Source organism: Ascaphus truei, chromosome 7, assembly GCF_040206685.1.
Source record: "Ascaphus truei isolate aAscTru1 chromosome 7, aAscTru1.hap1, whole genome shotgun sequence".
Classification (NCBI taxonomy): domain Eukaryota; kingdom Metazoa; phylum Chordata; class Amphibia; order Anura; family Ascaphidae; genus Ascaphus; species Ascaphus truei.
In genome coordinates, this window is record NC_134489.1 from 21,289,116 (window position 1) to 21,309,444 (window position 20,329).

Here is a 20,329-nt window from a genome sequence, read left to right on the forward strand (position 1 = left end):
GCCCCTTGCAGACACACTTACAAGAACACCTGCCTTCTATCTCTAAATTCTCCCCACATACCACTTAGACTGTAAGCTCTTCGGGGCAGGAACGCTTTTTCCTATTGTTTTGTCTGAAGCGCTTATTCCCATTATGTGTTATATTATTATGTCACGTGTATTACTGGTGTAAAGTGCTATGTACCTGGATGACCCTATATAAATAAAGATACACATACATAAAGAGACGTGAGAAGGGAGAAAATAGTGACATAAGGGGTAAGGAAAATGAGAAAGATACTGTATGAATGGGACTAAAAAGAGAAAATGTTAGAGAGAAGACCATCCTCTAAATTATCACAATCAAATGAAGAGGGAAATAGGAACGAGTGAGAAAGGGAAACATAGGGGATTAAATAAAGAGAATGGAAGAAGAGACTGAGACATGTTAAAGAAATAAGAATACAAAGAAAGCATGCAAGAGAGAAGGGGGGAAGAAAGAGAGGCATTGGGGGAGGAAAAATAGACATGAGGTGGAAGTAAGATAAATACATGAAGGGAGAACAGAGAGAATGATGTGAAGGGGTAAGAAAAAGGCATGCCGGGTGGAGAGGAGAGAGAAAGGCATGCTGGGGGGAGAGGAGAGAGAAAGGCATGTTGGGGGGAGAGGAGAGAGAAAGGCATGCTGGGGGGAGAGGAGAGAGAAAAACATGCTGGGGGGAGAGACATGCTGGGGGGGAGAGACATGCTGGGGGGAGAGGAGAGAAAGAGAGAGACCTGCTTGGGGGAGACGAGAGAGAGAGACATGCTGGGGGAGGGAGAGAGACATGATGGAGGGGAGATGTGAGAGAGAGCTAGACATGGTGAGGAGAGAGAGATGCTAGGGGAGAGGAGAAAGATGTGTTGAGGAAGAGGAGAGACTAAGGCTGAGATGTAAGGAGGGGCAGAAGAGTTTATAGCCTTTTAAAGTGAGGAGGAGAATGTTGTGTGTAAAACGGGATGTGGTAGGAATCCCGATGACATAAAGGCTGTGTGAGAGACTCTGGGGGAAAAGGAGCGAGAAATGCTTGAAGGGGAGGTGGGAATAAAGAGACATTACAGTAAAGTATAATTATGTCATAACTGTAAGCGAGCAAAGAATGGGGGCCCCATTATTCACATTTGTTCTGGTGTCGAAGGCTTCTGGGAGGCCCCGCTTCACAGTACATGGTGTGTAAATGGCATTACACATTACAATGCAATATGTGTATGTGAGCCACTAAACATTGTGAGAAAATAGTATCTAGCCAGGACAGCTTACAATCTACTTGTATAGTTATTACACTAATGATGAAAAATATATATATCATATATATATATATCATCTGCATGGCTTTCAATGGTATTTTTTATATGATCTTACATTTTTCATCATTAGTGTAATACAGTAACTATACATATATGTGTAATATACACACAGTGTAATAACTATATATATAGATAGATAGATAGATAGATAGATAGATAGATAGATAGTTAGCTGATGTTTTTCAGCTGGGAGACATTGATAAATTATCACTACAGAGCCAGTGACACCATAATGAGAAGTTTGAATTGTAAGCTCTTCAGGGCAGGGCACCACTCTGCTTGCAAGAAAAACTAAAACACTGTACTGTTATCACGAGAGTTTCCACTTCCGAGGACAGAACGTTAACTAGACAAGGCTGCCCTCTCTGCCACAATTACACCTAGTCAAAATTCTACCAATGTAAATAGGATATCCAAGCAACTCATAACCTAACCAAGCGGATCCAATTATTATTAGTACAATGTCTGGAATCTGGAAACCTCTAAAAGACAGCTTAGGGAACTGTTCAGTGCTGGAGCATCGCAGTGCACCCAGGACAGTATACATGTACATAGGTAATACAGGTATAAAAGGAAAAAAGAAGAGTTACCGGCGCCTAAAAAGTCCATTCAGATAAATATCAAACAAAATAAAATCCAAACCATCTCGTGTGAAGTCCCAAAAATGTCCTTAAATGAGCAGTCAATGAACAGCTCACACCAAATGGCAGTGCAATATGTGGAAAAAAGAAAAAACAGATTATGGTGCAATACGCCAAAACTGTTGACATAAAAACACTGAAGACTAACAACACATGACAAACATGGTATGTCATGTTTGTCATGTGTTGTTAGTCTTCAGTGTTTTTATGTCAACAGTTTTGGCGTATTGCACCATAATCTGTTTTTTCTTTTTTCCACATATTGCACTGCCATTTGGTGTGAGCTGTTCATTGACCCTTTCACTGACTGCTCATTTAAGGACATTTTTGGGACTTCACACGAGATGGTTTGGATTTTATTTTGTTTGATATTTATCTGAATGGACTTTTTAGGCGCCGGTAACTCTTCTTTTTTCTGTGTTCAACTTCTGACGGTACTGTCAGTTTTTGCCAGGCTGCCAGTTTTTTAATTGAAAATGATTTATTTAATTTTATATTTCTTTTAAGCGCTGTTTTGCACCGTCTTTTTTTCTCTACAGGTATAAAAGGGATAAGACTCGAACATTAATGTAAACTGCTTAAATAAAGCAATTCATGTCCGGATACCTTACAATCTACTAACCACTTAAACATCACATCATCTCCCAGACTCAGGCAAAGAAATTCATCATATATAAAATACAATTGTGTTCAAAAACAGATTGCTCAAAAACTGTGTAAAATTTGGTCAATTGGGGAGGAAATAGTTGCATATTTACATTTTATTTGAAAGGCAATGTTATCAATACATTGTAAATGTAACGGGAATGTAGAGATGATATTGTTTTGCATTTATCATACGAGTGTCCTTTCTGATGATGAAAGTGTTAAATCAAAAATGGTAGAAATATTGAAGGATAATATCATAACATAATGCACTTTTTGTCAAGAGAAAAAAAAAATCAGAATATTGATGCGCTGGTTGAGATTTTTTGTATTATGATGGTTGGTTACATTAGATGTCCCTTAAAACTTAACTTTTAATAAGTGTGTATTAAAAAAAAAGTCGAATTGCATACCTATTCTGCATTACAGAAAAAAGATTGTGCCCTATTCACAAGGTTAATACAAAATATTTTAAAAACTCAGTAAAAAATACATAAAAGTAATAACTGCTCAGATCAAATTTCTGTCTGAGTTACTTAACAAGATGCTGGGTACTTCAAGGGTTAAATGCAATATTGTTAATTATTGGGTTCAGTTGTGAGTGTAATGGCATTACATCTTTTTCTATTCAGGTTGGTTGCCACTAACGTGATTGAGAGAGATGAAAGATTTTCAGAAGAATCCGGATTTAGTATCTGAGAGCAGTAGGTGTTTTGATAAACTTATATACATTGACTCAAATCAGGTGACCGTTTTGATTTATTTTCCTCATTACCGTGTGCTCCCGGGATATGGTGCTGTATCCAATTGTTGATATTTAGTATCTGAACTTAGTATTGTTATATATGTTCAAGAGTATTGTTACATTGTACTGTACCCAAAGCTTCTTTGTCCCTATTATTCACTCTAAATTAATGGTTCTAATACTGTAGTAATCAAGAGGGTTGAGAGTGCAGATCTAAAGGGGCTTATTCACTAAACTTCGATAAGTGACTTATTGACTGGTCAGAGCACTTTCCAAGCGAGTTTGCATGTGTAGCTATTCAGAGAGCTCAGATAACATGGCTATCATGATAATATCATGAGATATTATGTATCTTGGTCAATCTGGTGCTTTAGGGGTTTATGATCAACAGTTTAATGAGCTACAGTCTAATGAGATACAGGTCCAGGCTTGTCATGGGTAGGTGCTGGGTTTCAAACAGAACTTAATTGGTGGGTTATCACGCATGGCCGACTAACAGTACCAGATGGGTTGTATGGAGCTGATAGTCTCAAGATAACAATATATGTGTTGCCAGAGATGAGTGAATTATGGTTCTCCTGACACTAACATAAACAAGACAATAGGTAAGGAATTTCAAAGCATTCCTTAAGGGGTTTACGGCGTGCCAGGGGGGTAGGACTATCCCATACTATCCAAAAGATATGAAATATGTACTCATGGAATTGACAGCGATGCTGAAGTATACAATTTTGATATTTGCATTCATGACAGAGAGATTAACGCGATAGGACCAGATAAGGGAGGTCTAGCACGTAAGAAGGGACAGATATTAATTTGTCGCTCAGGTATACGAGTAAGACGGTCATGCTTAGTCTTGTCACGTCTTCCATGAGCGCCTGAATGTATTAATGTAGCTCACGTATGTGTAGGTATTACAGAAGCAAAGTTATCAGTGCAGGTATGTCCTGAGGTAGATTTAAACGTTGTCTGGAAGGAGTTTTTTTCCCTCTGTCCTAAAACCGTCAATCTAACAGCTGATTTACGACAGGATAGGCTTATGTTCCATACGGAAATAATGTACTTAAGCCTGAGCAAAGATTATGAAAATAAGATTTCAACAGAGGTATGTTTGGACCAGACACGTGCTATCTCATGTTCCTGAACTAGTGACCTCACTGGGGGAAATCTATTTGGTAAAGTATAGGGTTTTCTGTCTATGTTTATCCTTTTTTATTTTGAGAAACTGTTCTGCGTTTATTGTAATTGTATGTTCTAGTCATCATTTTTCTGTTATCAATGCACTGTGTGTGTGTATTTATGTGTAGATATATATATCATTTAATAAGTGATGCTTTAGGCTCTGAATGAACGGTTGCATTTAGGTAGTAAGGTAGTATTTAGGGACCTTTTCGGAGGTAGTATTTAGGGACCTTTTCGGAGGTAGTATTTAGGGACCTTTTCGGATGTAGTATTTAGGGACCTTTTCGGAGGTAGTATTTAGGGACCTTTTCGGAGGTAGTATTTAGGGACCTTTTCGGAGGTAGTATTTAGGGACCTTTTCGGAGGTAGTATTTAGGGACCTTTTCGGAGGTAGTATTTAGGCACCTTTTCGGAGGTAGTATTTAGTGACCTTTTGCGGAGGTGAAAAGTGGGGCCACTTGCGAGCGGAGTATTGATCCTTGTCCCATATGCAGGTCACGTACTCACAGGTGTGCTGTACAGTACGTCACAATGGCAAACTCGCTTGAAAACTGCTTCTTACCGGTCGTTAGTGCTCCCGCTCAGACAAGCCGTGCCTGCATTTCTTTTGGGCAGTAACTGCTATTCAGGTAGCTTCGATATGCACATTGCAGTTTAAACTCACATATTCAGATCGGTCGCGATTTGTATATGAAGGAGAGAATTTTATTTTTACGACATAGGATTGAAGCCGGGGGTCTCCGGAGCTGATCCGCATTCAATCCAGCTCTCGAGACCCCCAGCTTTAACTGTATGTAATAAAAATACATTTACATCCCAGCTTCATGACCTCAGTGCCTATCCGCTAAGGTGATGAAGGAGTTAAATAGCAGTGCCCGGTTTGTTGGTGGTAGAGAAGGTGGGTGAAGCTTAGGCCTAACGGGAGGGTTGTGGGAGGAGTTAACCTCTTCATTACTTTAGTGGTTACTACAGCTAAGGTAATGAAGGGGTTAACCCCTCCAACAATGCCTAAACACCCACCCTGGGCAACTACCCTGTTCACTCACCTCCTCTACCACCAACATCACACAGGAATGGGAAAAATTGCTACTAGCCAAAGATGGCTAATAACCCCCCTCCCCCCCCCTCTCTCTACCAAAAGCGCCCATTGTATGTAATGGGATGGTAGAGGGTAGAGGGGGTGGCGAATAGGGGTAATTTCCCCGGGGAGGGTGGTTCAGCCTCCCAGGTGGGTAGCAAGGGGGGGGAGGTGGGTGTTATCCCCATTAATGACCATAGCGGTTAATAACCGCTAAGGCAATTAAGGGGTTACAGGTCAGTAGCTAGTTTTTTTTTATTTTAATCAGGTCAGGTTTTCATGATATCCCTGCTTTAGCACAGCTGGCTCAATCATTATGACTGAGCCACCTGTGCTGAAACAGGGATATCCTGAAAACCTGACCTGTTGGTGGCCCTTGTCTGGAGTTGGCATCCTCTGTGGTAGTTAAATGTCGAGGGAGTGGCATGCCCAGTTCATTACAGATTGACCTAATGTGTTCCAAAATTCATCGTCTTAGTGGTCCATGGGTTTTGCCCACATATTTCAGTCCACATTTGCAACCTGCTAAATATATTACACTGTGTGTGTTACAGTTTATGAAAGGTGAGAGTTGGTAGATTTTGGACTCATCCCAATTTGCAAAATGATGACTTGGTGGAATGTATTCACATATTTGACAGTGTTTGCATCTATAACATCTGGTGGGGCACTTTTGTAGCCAGTTTATGGTAGTTTGTGGAGCAAAGTGACAGTGCACTAGAAGATGTTTTTTAGATTTTTGGATCTTTATAAGACTATATCGGGGTGTGGGGCTTACTACATTTTTCCAATCGTGATCATTCAGAAGTATGGGCCAATGTATTTCCATGATGGTCATTGTGTCCTTGTCTGTTGTAAATTGCCACAGATCTTACTATCTTTTGATTGTCCTACATCACCTTCCTACAAACTAAGTATTCACAGGTTACATTCTACCTACAGGACTCCTTTAATCCTCCTCTAGGGAAGTACAGTACCACTCTTATGTGGGAACGGGCCAAGAAGGGCTAAGTGCCCGAGACGTAGCACCCCCCTTAATTATTGGATTGTTTTTTCCTTTTTGTGGTGTTGCCTTTTTGTGGGTGTGTAACACCTTTTTTTTGCACTTTATTCTGATATTTTTTAGTATGTAGATTAATGTGTTGTTTGTCTTCCTTGTCCCCTTTCCCCAGTCATCCTGGGAATACCCCTCCTCGGGGGAGTATTTGTCTGGGTAGTTGCATCCTGACTGTGCCCTGTTTCGTATGCTCTGTTTATAATTTTTTTTTGCTCTCTTTGCATTAAACTGCTTTGTGTTTGACCTCTATTGGTGTCACAACTGTTTATGAGTGCTGCAGGTACTCAGCGTATTCCAACCTGTGGGGCACTTTTGTAGCCAGTTTATGGTGGTTTGTGGAGCAGAGTGACAGTGTACTAGAAGATGTTTTTTAGTTTTTTGGATCTTTACCAGACTATATCAGGGTGTGGGGCTTACTACATTTTTCCATCGTGATCAGAAGTATGGGCCAATGTATTTCAATGATGTTCATTGAGTCCTTCCATTGTCTGTTGTAAATTGCCACATATCTTATTATCTTTTTATTGTCTTTGTCAACCTTGTTTTTTAGTTAATTTATTTATAAAATGTTTCACCAGGAAGTAAGACATTGAGAGTTACCTCTCGTTTTCAAGTATGTCCTGGGCACAAAGTTATAACAATACATGGTTACATTAAATGAACAGAGGTTATACATTATATTTACAGAGATTTCATGGAGAGTTAGAGATAATATATGTTATGGGCGTACTGTATGTAACAGTTGCAGACAAGATTAAAATCAGAGACAGCCTGAAGTCTTGAAGGTACTTAGACTGGAGGTGGCTTTAAGAGTCTCTGGTAGGCTGTTCCAGTCGTGAGCTGCACTGTAACACAGAGGTCCCCAACCCCAGTCCTCAAGGACCGCTAACAGTGCAGGATTTAAGGATCACCTCTCATTAGCACAGGTGGCCCAATCATTGTGACTGAACCACCTGTGCTCTAGCAGGGGTATCCGTAAAACCTGCACTGTTAATGGGCCTTGAGGACTGGGGTTGGGGACCTCTGCTGTAACAGAATGAAGAGCGACCGGATTCCTGGTAATAAGTTACCCCTTGGGGTCTTGAGTGCCCTATTATGGGCTCTTTTTATTTTGTTGGCACTCTACCCTCGCCCCAGAAATCTGCCTTCCATGATACACGCTTCCCTTTTGAAATCACGGAGTACTTGGAAACTTGCCAATTGGTATTCCTCGAATCAGTGGGTTTGGGTGCCAACTGTCTGCCCTCAGGTAGTTGTTTGTGGCTGTTGGTTTTGTGTAAGTATTTGTGGTTTGAGAGCCGTCCAGAGATGTTGTGATTGTTGGATGTTGGAAGTTAAAGCAGCAAGACTACTTTCCAACCTTTTCCTTTCTTTAAAAAAAAATATTATTATAAGTAAAGCATGTGACACTGTAAAATTCTGCATTGTTACTAAAGCTGGCAATCGTTTGGTGCTCCTGTTATAAATCTGTCAAAATCCTGATTGTGTGCCTAACAAAATGGCCGCTTTCTAACTTTATGCTGCAGTATGTGAAATGCTGCTGCTGTTATGTAACATTATATTGCTAAGTATAACACATTTTTGTTACAGCTTCCAGAGCAATAGTCAGCCTGCTGATTGGACCACAGCAACAGATCTGTTTGTGATACTTTGTTGCCAAAACACTAACTTCCTCCCACCATCCTAAATACAGATCGGCGTATGTGAGGGGAACATGTTGTCCCCATAGCTATTCCTTGGATTTGCTCATAGAATTTATTGCTGAGTATAAAATAGCTGTGCGTAAGTGGAAACTGGAATAGCTCACAGATTAAGATATATTGTGGTCCCTGTGGAATAAACTCAGTGTAGAAAGAAAGTGTTTAATCCCATTGACATCTATGTCTGGCTGTATACTTGTGTACGACTCTACATCTACTGTACACTCGGTAGGAATGCGTTTTCATCTACTGTGATACCGTCAATGTATTTAAGGACGTCTTTAGGGTCCCTCATGTATAAGGGTAGAGATGTCACAGAACGCCTTGGGACCTCATCGATGCAGAAGCTGTTTTTCCACGAGGTTACCCATTTCTGACACTTTAGAGCGTCCCGGCTGTTTCTGGGCAATTTTGTGTATTTTTGGGTATGCAATTTAAAATGGCAATTTTAGGGCTCTTGACTGTCATGAATTCGTGTTTCTCTTTTGCGATGATACCATTCTGTAGGCAATGTTTAAGGATAATATTAAGCACTCTCGTGAAGGTATCTGTAGGGTCTTTATGTAGTGCATTGTAACAATTTTTATCTCCTAAATGTCTAACAATATAATGCAATTTCAGTGACAACTGAACCCAATAAAATACAATATAGCGTTTAACCCTAGAAATCCTTTGTATCTTTTTATGTGACTCAGAAATTTGATATGAGCTAATGTTATAACTTTTATCTTATTTTTTTAACGCTTATTGAATTATTTTGTTCTAATCCCTTTTGAATAGGGCACAATCTTTTTTTTTTTTGTAATTGAATAGGTATGCAATTTGACTTTTTTTGAATACACGCTTGTTAAAGGTAAGTTTAATGGGCATCTAATGTAAGCATCGTAAAATAATAATCTCAAGGAGTGCATCAATATTAGGATTGTTTTGTCTCTTGACAACGTGTTTTAGTTCTGATTGAAATCCATGGTAGCACCCTGAATAATAGAAAACTATTTGAACCATTGTCATGGTTTGAGTGAGGTAACCCTTTCATCCTTTTTGAATGCGGACCCTATAATATAAACCTGTAAACTTGGTTCATACTGTATAAAGTGGCTTATTAAAAAGTTACTGATTTCTGCATTGTGTTATCTTTTCCCTCCCTCCCTGCGCTGTGCGTTCTAGATTTGTCTTTGTAAAATAATAATAAAAGAATCAATAAAAAAAAAAAAAGATAGAGGGCCTCATGCAGAGAGCATAGAATTTTAAAAATGGCGAATTTCATAAAAAGTAGCTTTTTTGGAGAGTTTTATTCTCCATATGCAGAAAAGTGCGAATTCTGCTATGTTTAACATGGATGCGTGTGGCGAGTTTAAATTGGCGAGATGCGCGCTTCAGAAACGTGTAAAAACAAATTTGCGCCTTTTTTTTCCCCTTTACTATAGGCGGCGAGCGCCATCTTGCCATATTTTCGTGGCGCGGCAAAAATGCGAGAATCGCGCCTTTTTTTGGCGCGAACAGCCGCTACTTGCCGTTCGCACCTCTCTGCATTCGGAGAGTTTTAAAAATGGCGCGATTGAGGTTCTCGCCAGCCGCGAGGCGAGTTTTAAACATAGAAATAAAAAAATGGCGCGTTTTTCGCAACTCGCCATTTTATGCCGTTTTCTGAGGGAAATTGAACAAAAAATGGCGAGTTTTGAAATAACGATGCTCTCTGCATGAGGCCCTTAATGTTACTTGGTAAAAACTATAAATTGCATCGTGCAAAACTCAAAATCTGAAGCATATTTATCAAACCAAGATAATTCCATTATTTCCTCTGGGTACATTTTTTTAACTTTACTCTGCGTGTTACAGGTATAATTTGTTCTGCGTGTTACAGATATAATTTACTCTGCGTGTTACAGGTATAATTTGTTCTGCGTGTTACAGATATAATTTACTCTGCGTGTTACAGGTATAATTTGTTCTGCGTGTTACAGATATAATTTACTCTGCGTGTTACAGGTATAATTTGCTCTGCGTTACAGATATAATTTACTCTGCGTGTTACAGGTATAATTTGATCTGCGTGTTCTAATTTGCTCTGCATGTTACAAATAAAAATGTGCTCCACATGTTAGATATAATTTGTACTGCATTTTACAGATAGAATTTGTGTTGCATGTTACAAATATAATATGCTTTGCGTGTTTGATATTTTGCTCCCACATGTTACAGATATAATTTGCTCTGCGTGCTGCAGATATAATTTGTTCTGCATGTTGCATGCATACTTTACTGTGCATGCTACAGTCATACTTTTCTCTGCATGTTACAGATATAATTTGTGTTTCATGATATATATATATATATACAGTGGTCGACAAATCACCAAAAAATCTACTCGCCGAACAAAAAAATCTACTCGCCACCTGGTACCACACGTGTGCTGCTTGGGCCAATAGGAGCTCGCCACGATGTTAAAACCACTCGCTCGGGGCGTGCAAATGTATAGGTTTGTCGAACACTGTATGTATATATATATATATATATATATATGTGCTTGGCATTTAACATACAGTATATACTTCTCTCCCCATGTTGCAAATAGAATTTGCTCTCCATGTTATAGATATAAATTACTCTGCGTGTTACATATAAAATGTGCTCCACATGTTACGGAAATAATTTTCGTTGTGTTACACATATACTTTGTTCAGCATGTTACAGATATACTTTGCTCTGCATTGTGTTGCTTCCCCATCTAGCACTGGAGGAATCAATTGTATTTGTGTTCAAAATATGCAATAGTCTCTCCCTAACTCCGAAGAGAGCTTCTTTTCATGCGAAGTCAGCCCTAGTTCCACGAGTGACAAGAGATTCACACAAGCTCTGCTCATACTGTATGTGTATTACTATATAGAACAGTCACACAGCTGGGGACTGTATATTAGGTTTTATTTGCCATTACAGTATATTGGCATTATTAAAAGAATTACGTGCCGTATTTATTCAGTGATGTTTGGCCATTTAATAGACTTAAATAGTCCCTAAGGGGCCTCTTGTCATAGCACCACTTACTAAATATGGTCCTGTGGGGAACATGTATAATCTTCCAGTGGCAAAAGTGGGGCAAATAAATCGCCCCAGATTTATGTTGAAAATTTTTCAAAAGAAAGCAATCATTTATTTTTATTTTTTAAATAAATCTGATGCAATTTTTTGCCTCAGTTCTGGTACCGGGAGACTTTATTTTAACCCCCTTGTTATCAACGTCCCTCAGGTGCAAAACTGGAGAAAAGAAACTGCACCGTAATACTAAGACCTCGGTGTGCTAAAAACAAACATTGATTGTACTATTTTTTTTTTTAAACAACTACAATATTCACCTCTTACAGAAACAATAACATTTTAAACCCAGGTGGTAAAAAAATAGCTTGGAATTTAGCACATGAAATAAGTGCAGGTATCTGAACTAATAGTGAAACGATTGTCTTGGAAACAGCGTATTTAAATGACTAATTAGCACCAACTACATTGCAAAGAAACCACATACACTGCAAGATCGGGAGAACGGTCTGCTTCAGCGTTTCTAGGGAAATGGAAGGTCTGTTACATTCAGCGGCTGCCTCATTTTTGTAAGGTGCATCCCTTTGGCTTCTTTCAGAAGCGGTTTCCGCAGGGCGGGCACCTTTTTGGCACGATACGCATTCCGGGGAGCAGTTATATGGGTTTGTAGAAGAAATTGGGCAGAGACTGCATTCCACATGTAGGGGTGTTTGTGCTAACATATTTGAAATGTTTTTGTGCGTTATTCTTTTAGTGCTAAAAGTAGTACAAACCACAAAATGTGAGTAAAGGCCACAATGTGACTTGATACATACGACACATACAGTAGTTTGTTGTTTTGAAATAACTTTGCATGCATTGCTTCATGCTGAATACCGGATCGATACAATTTGAACAAAAACAGAGTTATGTGCACATGTATGTATGATTTATAATGGCCATGCTGTGTAAATAATACATTTTCTTAACCTATATAATGAAACTTCCCTGCTGCATCAAATGCAGTTATAGTTGACACATATCAACTTAATTCTGCGCTAACAATATAAACAGGCCTTTTAGAGTTTATGCCAATTTAAATTTGGTGGACGATGCTGACATATTCATATTTTTTGGCACACAGCAGTGGCGTAAGTAGACATGAGCGGGACCCCAGGCAAAACATTTCTATTGCGTTGTCCACGCATGCGCCATCGCACTTACCGGCTGCTTGTGTGCATGCGCGATCGTAACGTGACATTTCGGAACAAATGCCATTTGTGATGCTTAGTGATTAATTTTTTCAGCCACCTAAATAAGTATACACGTAAAAAGATCAAGACCTGTATTATGTATCAAAGTCTCACAACTGCAAAAAAGGGGCAAAAATGGCACCATATTAATAGAGGGGAAACGTTGAAAACAACAGGATTTAAATCTTGCTGCCAGAGGAAAGCTATAAGTATAAAATTCTTACTAATGGGTGAGTCCCCCAGATCGGCACTGTCCCAGGTTAATAAATAACCCCCATCGTTGTCATATCCCCGGGGTCTACAGTATATTATATCAACACAAAGCACAGTTTGTATTATAGCATTGCAGTCGTTACTGTGTTATTGAGGCAGAGTTAGACGCAATAAACTTGCTAATTCTGGTTGTTGCATTTGACACAGATTTTTATCCAAATACAGTATGTTTATGCCAAATTAGATCATGGAGAGTTTTTTTGGGGGGTATAATAAAATCCGAGAAACAGAAATACATTTTTTTTACCTCTCTTTACAACCTGAGCGCTCCCAGAACTGCACCTCCCCATAATCCAGAGCGGGGACACATGCCGCGGATATCTGCAGAAACTGCTAAACCCACTTGGACAAAAAGCCTATCTTAGCATCGTATCCTCACATCTTTACAAAAAGGAAAAGTGGGCGATGTTTATTGAGCTTGACAAAGGGCCTGAGTGCTCCGAAACTTCACCAACTTTATCTTCTGAGTGTATGTTCTGATGGATTGAATAAAAAAAATATATTTGTAACTGAAGATGACCCCCAGAAAAAAAGCCCTGTATAGAGTATGTGTGTGTCTATATCTATATATATATATATATATATACAGCTCAACCCAGTTATAATGTGATCCGTAACAACTCGAATCCGCTTATAACGCGATGCAATTTTCGTATTTATGAATATTTTACAACACGATTATTGGTATCTTAAATACTTTATTGTACAATGCATACAATTGTACATTATTTCTAACACGATCCGCTTATAACGCAATGTGATTATTTGAACCCCAAGCACAGCGTTATAAGGGGGTAGAGCTGAATATATAAATATAGAATCCACAGAAGCAGCCGGCACTCCCCTTGCAAGTAGAAAAAATTGGGTGCTTGTCCCATAAAGCAATAATAAACCATACGATACCGTTTGAAGCACGATATCAGGAGACAGCACTCTTTATCAAACTTACCAGAGTGCTGTCTCCTGATCTCGTGCTTCAAACGGTATCGTATGTTTATATATATATATATATATATATATATATATATATATATATATATATATATACACACACACACATACTGTATACATGGCTTTTTTTCTGGGGGTAAACAGGGATACACCTTTTTCAAACAGCTACTGTGTAAGCGATTAACACAGTAGCTGTCGGTGCATTTGCGAGCTCTCTCAAAAAGATTGTTGGAAGGCCACAGTATCCCCACCGATATCTATGTCACATTCCAGAACCTGAGGTGGCTCCTTCTGAGCTTTGGTCAAATTAGTTTGTGTTGACTCAATGATAATTAGACTGCAAACCAAGTTTCTCTTTCCATTGTCAATGTGGTGCTCACTTTGAGCGCAGTGTAAGAAGAAGTGATTATTTCTCATTGTGCCTGTGAGGCTTGAGAAAAGGCATCTAGCCCAAAAAACATTGCCTATATCTGCCTTTTAATGAGAATTGTGTGGAAATTGTGAAGATTGACATATCTTTAATCTTTTTTGGAAATTCACCACGGGGTGCTGTGGATTCTTTTATGATATATAATATGCAATGAGTAAGAATAAACATTATTATCATCATCTTTTATTTGTATGGCGCCAACATATTCCGCAGCGCAGCACAATGAGGGAGGGAGGACAATACCATTGTATGACAAAAGAGTACATGTATGGTAAGACAAACGGAGAGAGTAGGAAGTCCCTATCCCAAGGAGCTTACAATCTAGAATTGGTCATTGTCACTTACCGGCTGCCTCCGGACGCTTAACCAGTTTTTCCACAATAGCACTTTGAGCTGGTGTAAAAATAAAGCCATTTCTTAAATATATTTTTTAGATCTCTGTTGTATTTAAATAAACTAAAATAATAAAATAAATTAAAAAAAATAAAATAAAACAATGCAGGTTTCTTAGCTAAGGAGCTTTGGAAAATCTCATCAACCTCCACCTCGCTTTCAGTTCACATGGCAGAGAGTGACAGGCACAGGTTGATTTCCGATTTGCGAAGCAGTGCGGGTCCTGGGGAGAGTGAGGGCGGGCAGCTCTCTCCTTGTGATTCCCTGCTCTGGTTGCTGGTGGTACAGTATGTGCTGCGAGAACTGTAGATGCTTTAAAAACACACCTTCCTATTGTATTTACCCTCCCCCGGCACAGGTCAGCTACCTGCGAGGACACACCTAGCTTTTATTCAATGACAGTTGTCACGCTGGAATGCACTGCCTGTGTGTGTTTGTGTGTTGCAAGAGAGGAGCAGTATCTGCAAACCCTACATGTTGTCCGTCAGTGTGACCTGTATAATACTCAGAGGAGTTATTGATATAAGAAATAGAAGAAAATCAAGGTTTCTGTAAGGGGAAAAAAATCCAGTTGAAAGCAGATTGTGTGTGGATATGTATACAGTATGTATATAAAGCACACAACCCATAGACTAAATCTGTATGTAGTTTATATAATAAAAGAAAAGTACAAAAGCGCACTCACAAAATTAGATTAAAATTAAGCAGTGTTGATATGTCGTCACCAGCCGACATAAGCAGAAGTGGGCTTGTCTCCGTCATCATCTCCAGCAAACCAGCAAAGTCCACGTGTCGATTACAGGATCGGAACCAGGTAATCCAGAGGAGATGAATATAATTCTGGGCTAGTGGACCCAACTCATATGATGCTATAAAAACAGCAGCCATATGAAAGCCGAGTGAAAAGTCCCTTGTGATTCACCAGCTGAGTTTCCGCCGTACCGTGATCAAGTCAGTGACGCAACCCAACTTGTTTTATCACTGTGACAAGTGACTTCATCAGGGGTGGTCACAAGTCACAGTGATGTAACGCGTTTTTGTTGTGCGCTTTCTTTTCTCTTTCCAGATTCTGTTTGTAAGCGGTTCATCCCTTTTGAAAGCTGTCAGAGACCCTTCACGTCCTTTATATTGGAATCAATTTTCAATTGGACGTATATCCATTGTTTTGAACGTCTGAGTACTGGTTTTATAATCTACTAATACGTTGATGTATTCATTGCACATTATCCCTATATATATTTTTGCTTCTCACCGTTATTTTTATTTTTCACATACACATGGTTGTTTTATATATATATATATATATATATATATATATATATATATATATATATATATATATATATATATATATATATTGGAAATGTTTTGGTAATATAGATGTTAATAATAGTTATTACACATTTATGTGGGTTTGCTTTGTTTAAAAATATTTTGCAATTCATATTAGTTCACTTATATTTGGCGCTTTGTCCAACGATGGTCATTTCTTCTTGTGATTTGTCTGGCTCACTGCCATTTTGATTTCTTCACCCTTGTGATGATGTAACAGACTTTTGTTTGGTTTCAAACTGATTAATTATTTTTCCTGTCTTTTCGGGTAATACCCAGCATACAGTGGCGACACTGTTTATTCTAATACGGCTAGAGCCGCAAGCCGCGAGGTTTCCCGGCTTTTGTATTGAATTCCCTCGACGTGCCGCGCGTCACCGATGCGCGGTCACGCTTCATCGGGAGCATGCGCGCACGGCGTGCGTGCCCAGGGCTCCCCGAAGGGAGCCCTGGTGTCCCGAGATGTGGGGGATGGCGGTGGGGGGCTCCGGGGGACCCGGTGGACCCGGAGAGGGGAGGGGGATGGCCCGATCGGAGTCCCGATCCTCCGAGGCTCCGGTGCGCGCGCAGGAACATTCGGCGTGAGCCCGGTATCTGTCGCGGCCGAGACCGGGCAAAAGTTGGAATAAGCTCTGCCGCGACAGTACTTCTTTGTGTTGTCTGAAGCTTCAGAATTATAATTGCATTTAGGGTCCAAGTTTCGCATCAATACGCAGGGCTGCCGACAGGTGGGGACAGCCGGGCCCCCTCGGCAGTCACCGGCCCCCCACGGCAGTCACCGGCCCTACTGCAGCCACTGGGCCCAGCCTGACCACCCCCCAAGGTAAATCTATTTTTTGGGTGGGAGTATTTTCACATGTACTGTATTGTTTTTTTTTTTATATGCATTGGGGTCTTTTATGTGTATTGTTTTTGTTAAAATATGTATTGGGGTCTTTTTTTTAGATGTAAAGTATTGGGGTCTTTTTTATATGTATTGGGTGGGGGTTATATGTATTTTTTTTATATGTATTGGGATCTTTTTTTAGATACATTGTGTGGGTTTTATATGTATTGGTTTTTTATATATGCATTGGGGTCTTTTTTAAATGTGTTGGGGTCTTTTTTGTGTATTGTTTTTTAGATGTATTGGGGTCTTAGATGTATTGGGGTCTTTTTTTAGACGTACTGGTGTCTTTTTTAGATGTACAGTATTGGGGTCTTTTTTATATGTATTGGGTGAGTTTTATTTGTAGTGGGTGGGCTTTATATGTATTTTTTTATATATGTATCGGGGTCTTTTTTATATGCACTGGGTTCTGTTTTTTACATGTATTGGGTGGGTTTTATATATATTGGGGTCTTTTGTATATGCATTGGGTCTTTTTTAGATGTATTGGGGTCTTGTTTAGATGTATTGGGGTCTTTTTAGATATATTGGGTGGGTTTTATATGTATTGGGGTCTCTTTCAAATGTATTGGGGTCTTTTTTTTTCGATGTATTTGCGTGGCTTCAATATTTATTGGGGTCTTTTTTAGATTTATTTGGGTCTTTTTTAGATGCATTTGGGGTCTTTTTTATACAGAATGTATTGGGGTCTTTTTATACAGAATGTATTGGGGTCTGGGGTCTATTTATATGCATTGGGGTCTTTTTTTATATGTATTGTTTAAAAAATAAATATATATATATATTGTTTTTTTATATGTATTGGGGAGGGGTTTATATGTATTGGGGATGTGGGGTCTTATTGCATGTATTTGGGGGGGTTGGTATATATTTGGATGGGAAGGGATTTTTTTTATATGTATTTGGGGGTGGGAAGTTTTTTGCACTGGTTTTTTTTTTGTATATATTGTGTGAGGGGGGAGGGAATGAGTGAGAGTGGGGTAATTGAGGGAGGGGGCGTGAGTGAGAGGAGAGAGGGGGTGAGTGAGAGGAGAGAGGGGGTGAGTGAGAGGAGAGAGAGGGCAAGTGAGGAAAAGATGGAGTAAGAGTGAGACGCAGGGGAGAGAAATACATATGAGGTGAGGGGGCGGCAGGGATTGAGTGCAAGTGGGGTAATTGATGGAGGGGGGAGAGTGAGAGGTGAGAATCAGGGGAGAGAAATACATAGGAAGAGGGAAGGAAATAGAGGGGGCCCGCCAGGATTGAAATGGGGGGGGGGGGGGGCTCATGAGGTGTGAAATGGGTAATCTGTCGGCGGCCCTGTCCATACGTGAACACGGGCAGATTACGCTGGTCGAAAACTTTCCTCTTCAGGCACACTGGAACTTTCCCATGAAAGATTGTCTTGTTTTGGGGGCATGGCCAGTCGCTGACCAGGAGAGGCGCACAGATTGTGAGCTACGGGCCACAAACAAATAAAAGAGTCATTTACCTCCCTAAAAGACTATTAAAAGTCCACCGATTGCAGACCTCATATATATATAGAGGAGAGGAAATAACACAGAGTGCTCTCAAAGTCAACTGAATAATTGCAGATAATGGGCTAGTGAGCGAGACACCTTGGTAATGAGAGGGCTTAACTCAGCCTAAAACATATATCACTTGGACAAATTCAGCTCTAATTAAAAAATAAAAAAACTCTCGGACCATCATCGCTCATGCCACCCAAGCAACCCCAAAAATGTACAGCCCCGCAGGAGGCCTCCCTTTTCTTCAAGAAACGCACCGTGGGGGCTTAAGATCAGGAAGCGTATATTGCAGGCGAATTATGTTACAAGAAACCTATTTGAAAAAAGGAGACCGGACATTACTATTCAGTGATGATGATCCTCTAATCCAGGGGAGCGCAAAGCTTTTGGTGTGCACCCCCCTGCCTGGGAGACCCAGCGGTCGCACCCCCCCTCGGTTAGAACTCGGCGTCAAATGATGTCGCGGGTCATGTGATGTCACGTGACCCCACAGCATCATTTGACATGCGTTGACACGCACCACCGAAGACCCGGCTGGCAGCAGGTAAGGGACGTTACAGAGGCCTCACACCTCCCCCGGCAGTTAATGTAAATGCCTTGGGGAAGGGCGTGGGGCCTCTGTAAAAGCCGCGCCCCTCAGTTTGCGCAACCCTGCCCTAATCTACCATTCATCATCCCCTACAAAAAAAAATGGAGTGGCTACACGCTTCCATAAAAACTTAAATTGGAAGGTAGATAAAATAAAAACTGCTCTCTGTGGAAGAATTTTAATTATCACAGGCTCACTGGATATCTAACAATAGTAAATATTTGTACTCCTAACGAAAACCAAGAGTCTTTTTTCCAGGAGTTAACAAATTTAGTAGAATCTGTTTAGAAAGACCTCCTAATTCTAGCTGGAGATTTAAATGCAATTTTGGATTCAAATTTAGATAAATCCCCGTATCGACTATATTTTTGTCAATCAACAAATCAGTGACAATATCTCCGCAGCAAGCATTGTCCCTTCTGCTCGGTCAGATCACTCTGCACTTATAACTAAGCTGGAGGGCTTTACAACGAAAAACAAAACAAGATCGTGGTCTTTACAGAAATCTTTCCCGATGAACCCACAAACTCTTCAACTAATGGAGGAGGAGCTCACCCAAATTTTTTTAAATTCAATAATTCCCCAGAGGTGTCCACTTGCACCCTTTGCGAGGCACATAAGGCTAGTTCCCCGCTATGGCAGGCACTGCTGGGACAAGAACCGCCCCTCAATGGCGCCGGGCCCGTTAACTACCTTGCCCGCCGCGTTGTGCGAACAGATTTCCCTGATAGGAAATATGTGCGCGCAACGGAGCGCTGGCCACTCCCCTGGCGATTCTGGAAATGAGGGTGTAACCTGTCAGGTGACGTCGTGGACGTGCACCACGCACACCCCCACCACACTCCCCCGTTTTTCCCCCTGCAGATCACCGCAGACCGGGGATCTCGGCTGCATGTGCCACCAGCCTGGCAGGCGCGCATGCGGCGCCAACACCGGGGCCTTAGCCTTAGTCGGTGATTAGAGGCCGACTAATTGTGCTGGCTTCTTGGAAAATAAAAGATAAAACAAAACAAATGAATATACGAACACAAAAATTGACAGAATTAGAATCTATCCACAAAAGATACCCCTCCTGGAAAAATTATAGATAAATGATCTCAGTAAGAGGCCAATTGATTCTTCTGTTGGTGACAAATGCAGAGAAATCCATGTGAAGGACCCAACAGAAATATTATGAAAAAAAGCTATAAGGGAGATCGAATGCTTGCACGCAAGCTAAAATAACAGCAAGCAAAGATCAAAATCCATAGTAAATGCACCAAAAACAGCCTGGTATGTCATAACACTAAAACTATTTGTAAAGTATTTAGAGAATTCTACGCATC

At 40.3% G+C, this 20,329-nt stretch overlaps 1 protein-coding gene across 1 annotated transcript in view; it reads right to left on the reverse strand.

The window, feature by feature from the left end:
- ABCA12 (ATP binding cassette subfamily A member 12) overlaps positions 1-14,995 on the reverse strand; it is a 159,451-nt gene extending 144,456 nt beyond the window's left edge. Inside the window, exon 1 of the mRNA XM_075607232.1 lies at positions 14,639-14,995. Within this exon, the coding sequence (XP_075463347.1) occupies positions 14,639-14,707 (69 nt within the window). The 5' untranslated portion in view covers positions 14,708-14,995. The remainder of the gene's footprint in view (positions 1-14,638) is intronic.
- Between the last annotated feature and the right edge of the window lie 5,334 nt (positions 14,996-20,329).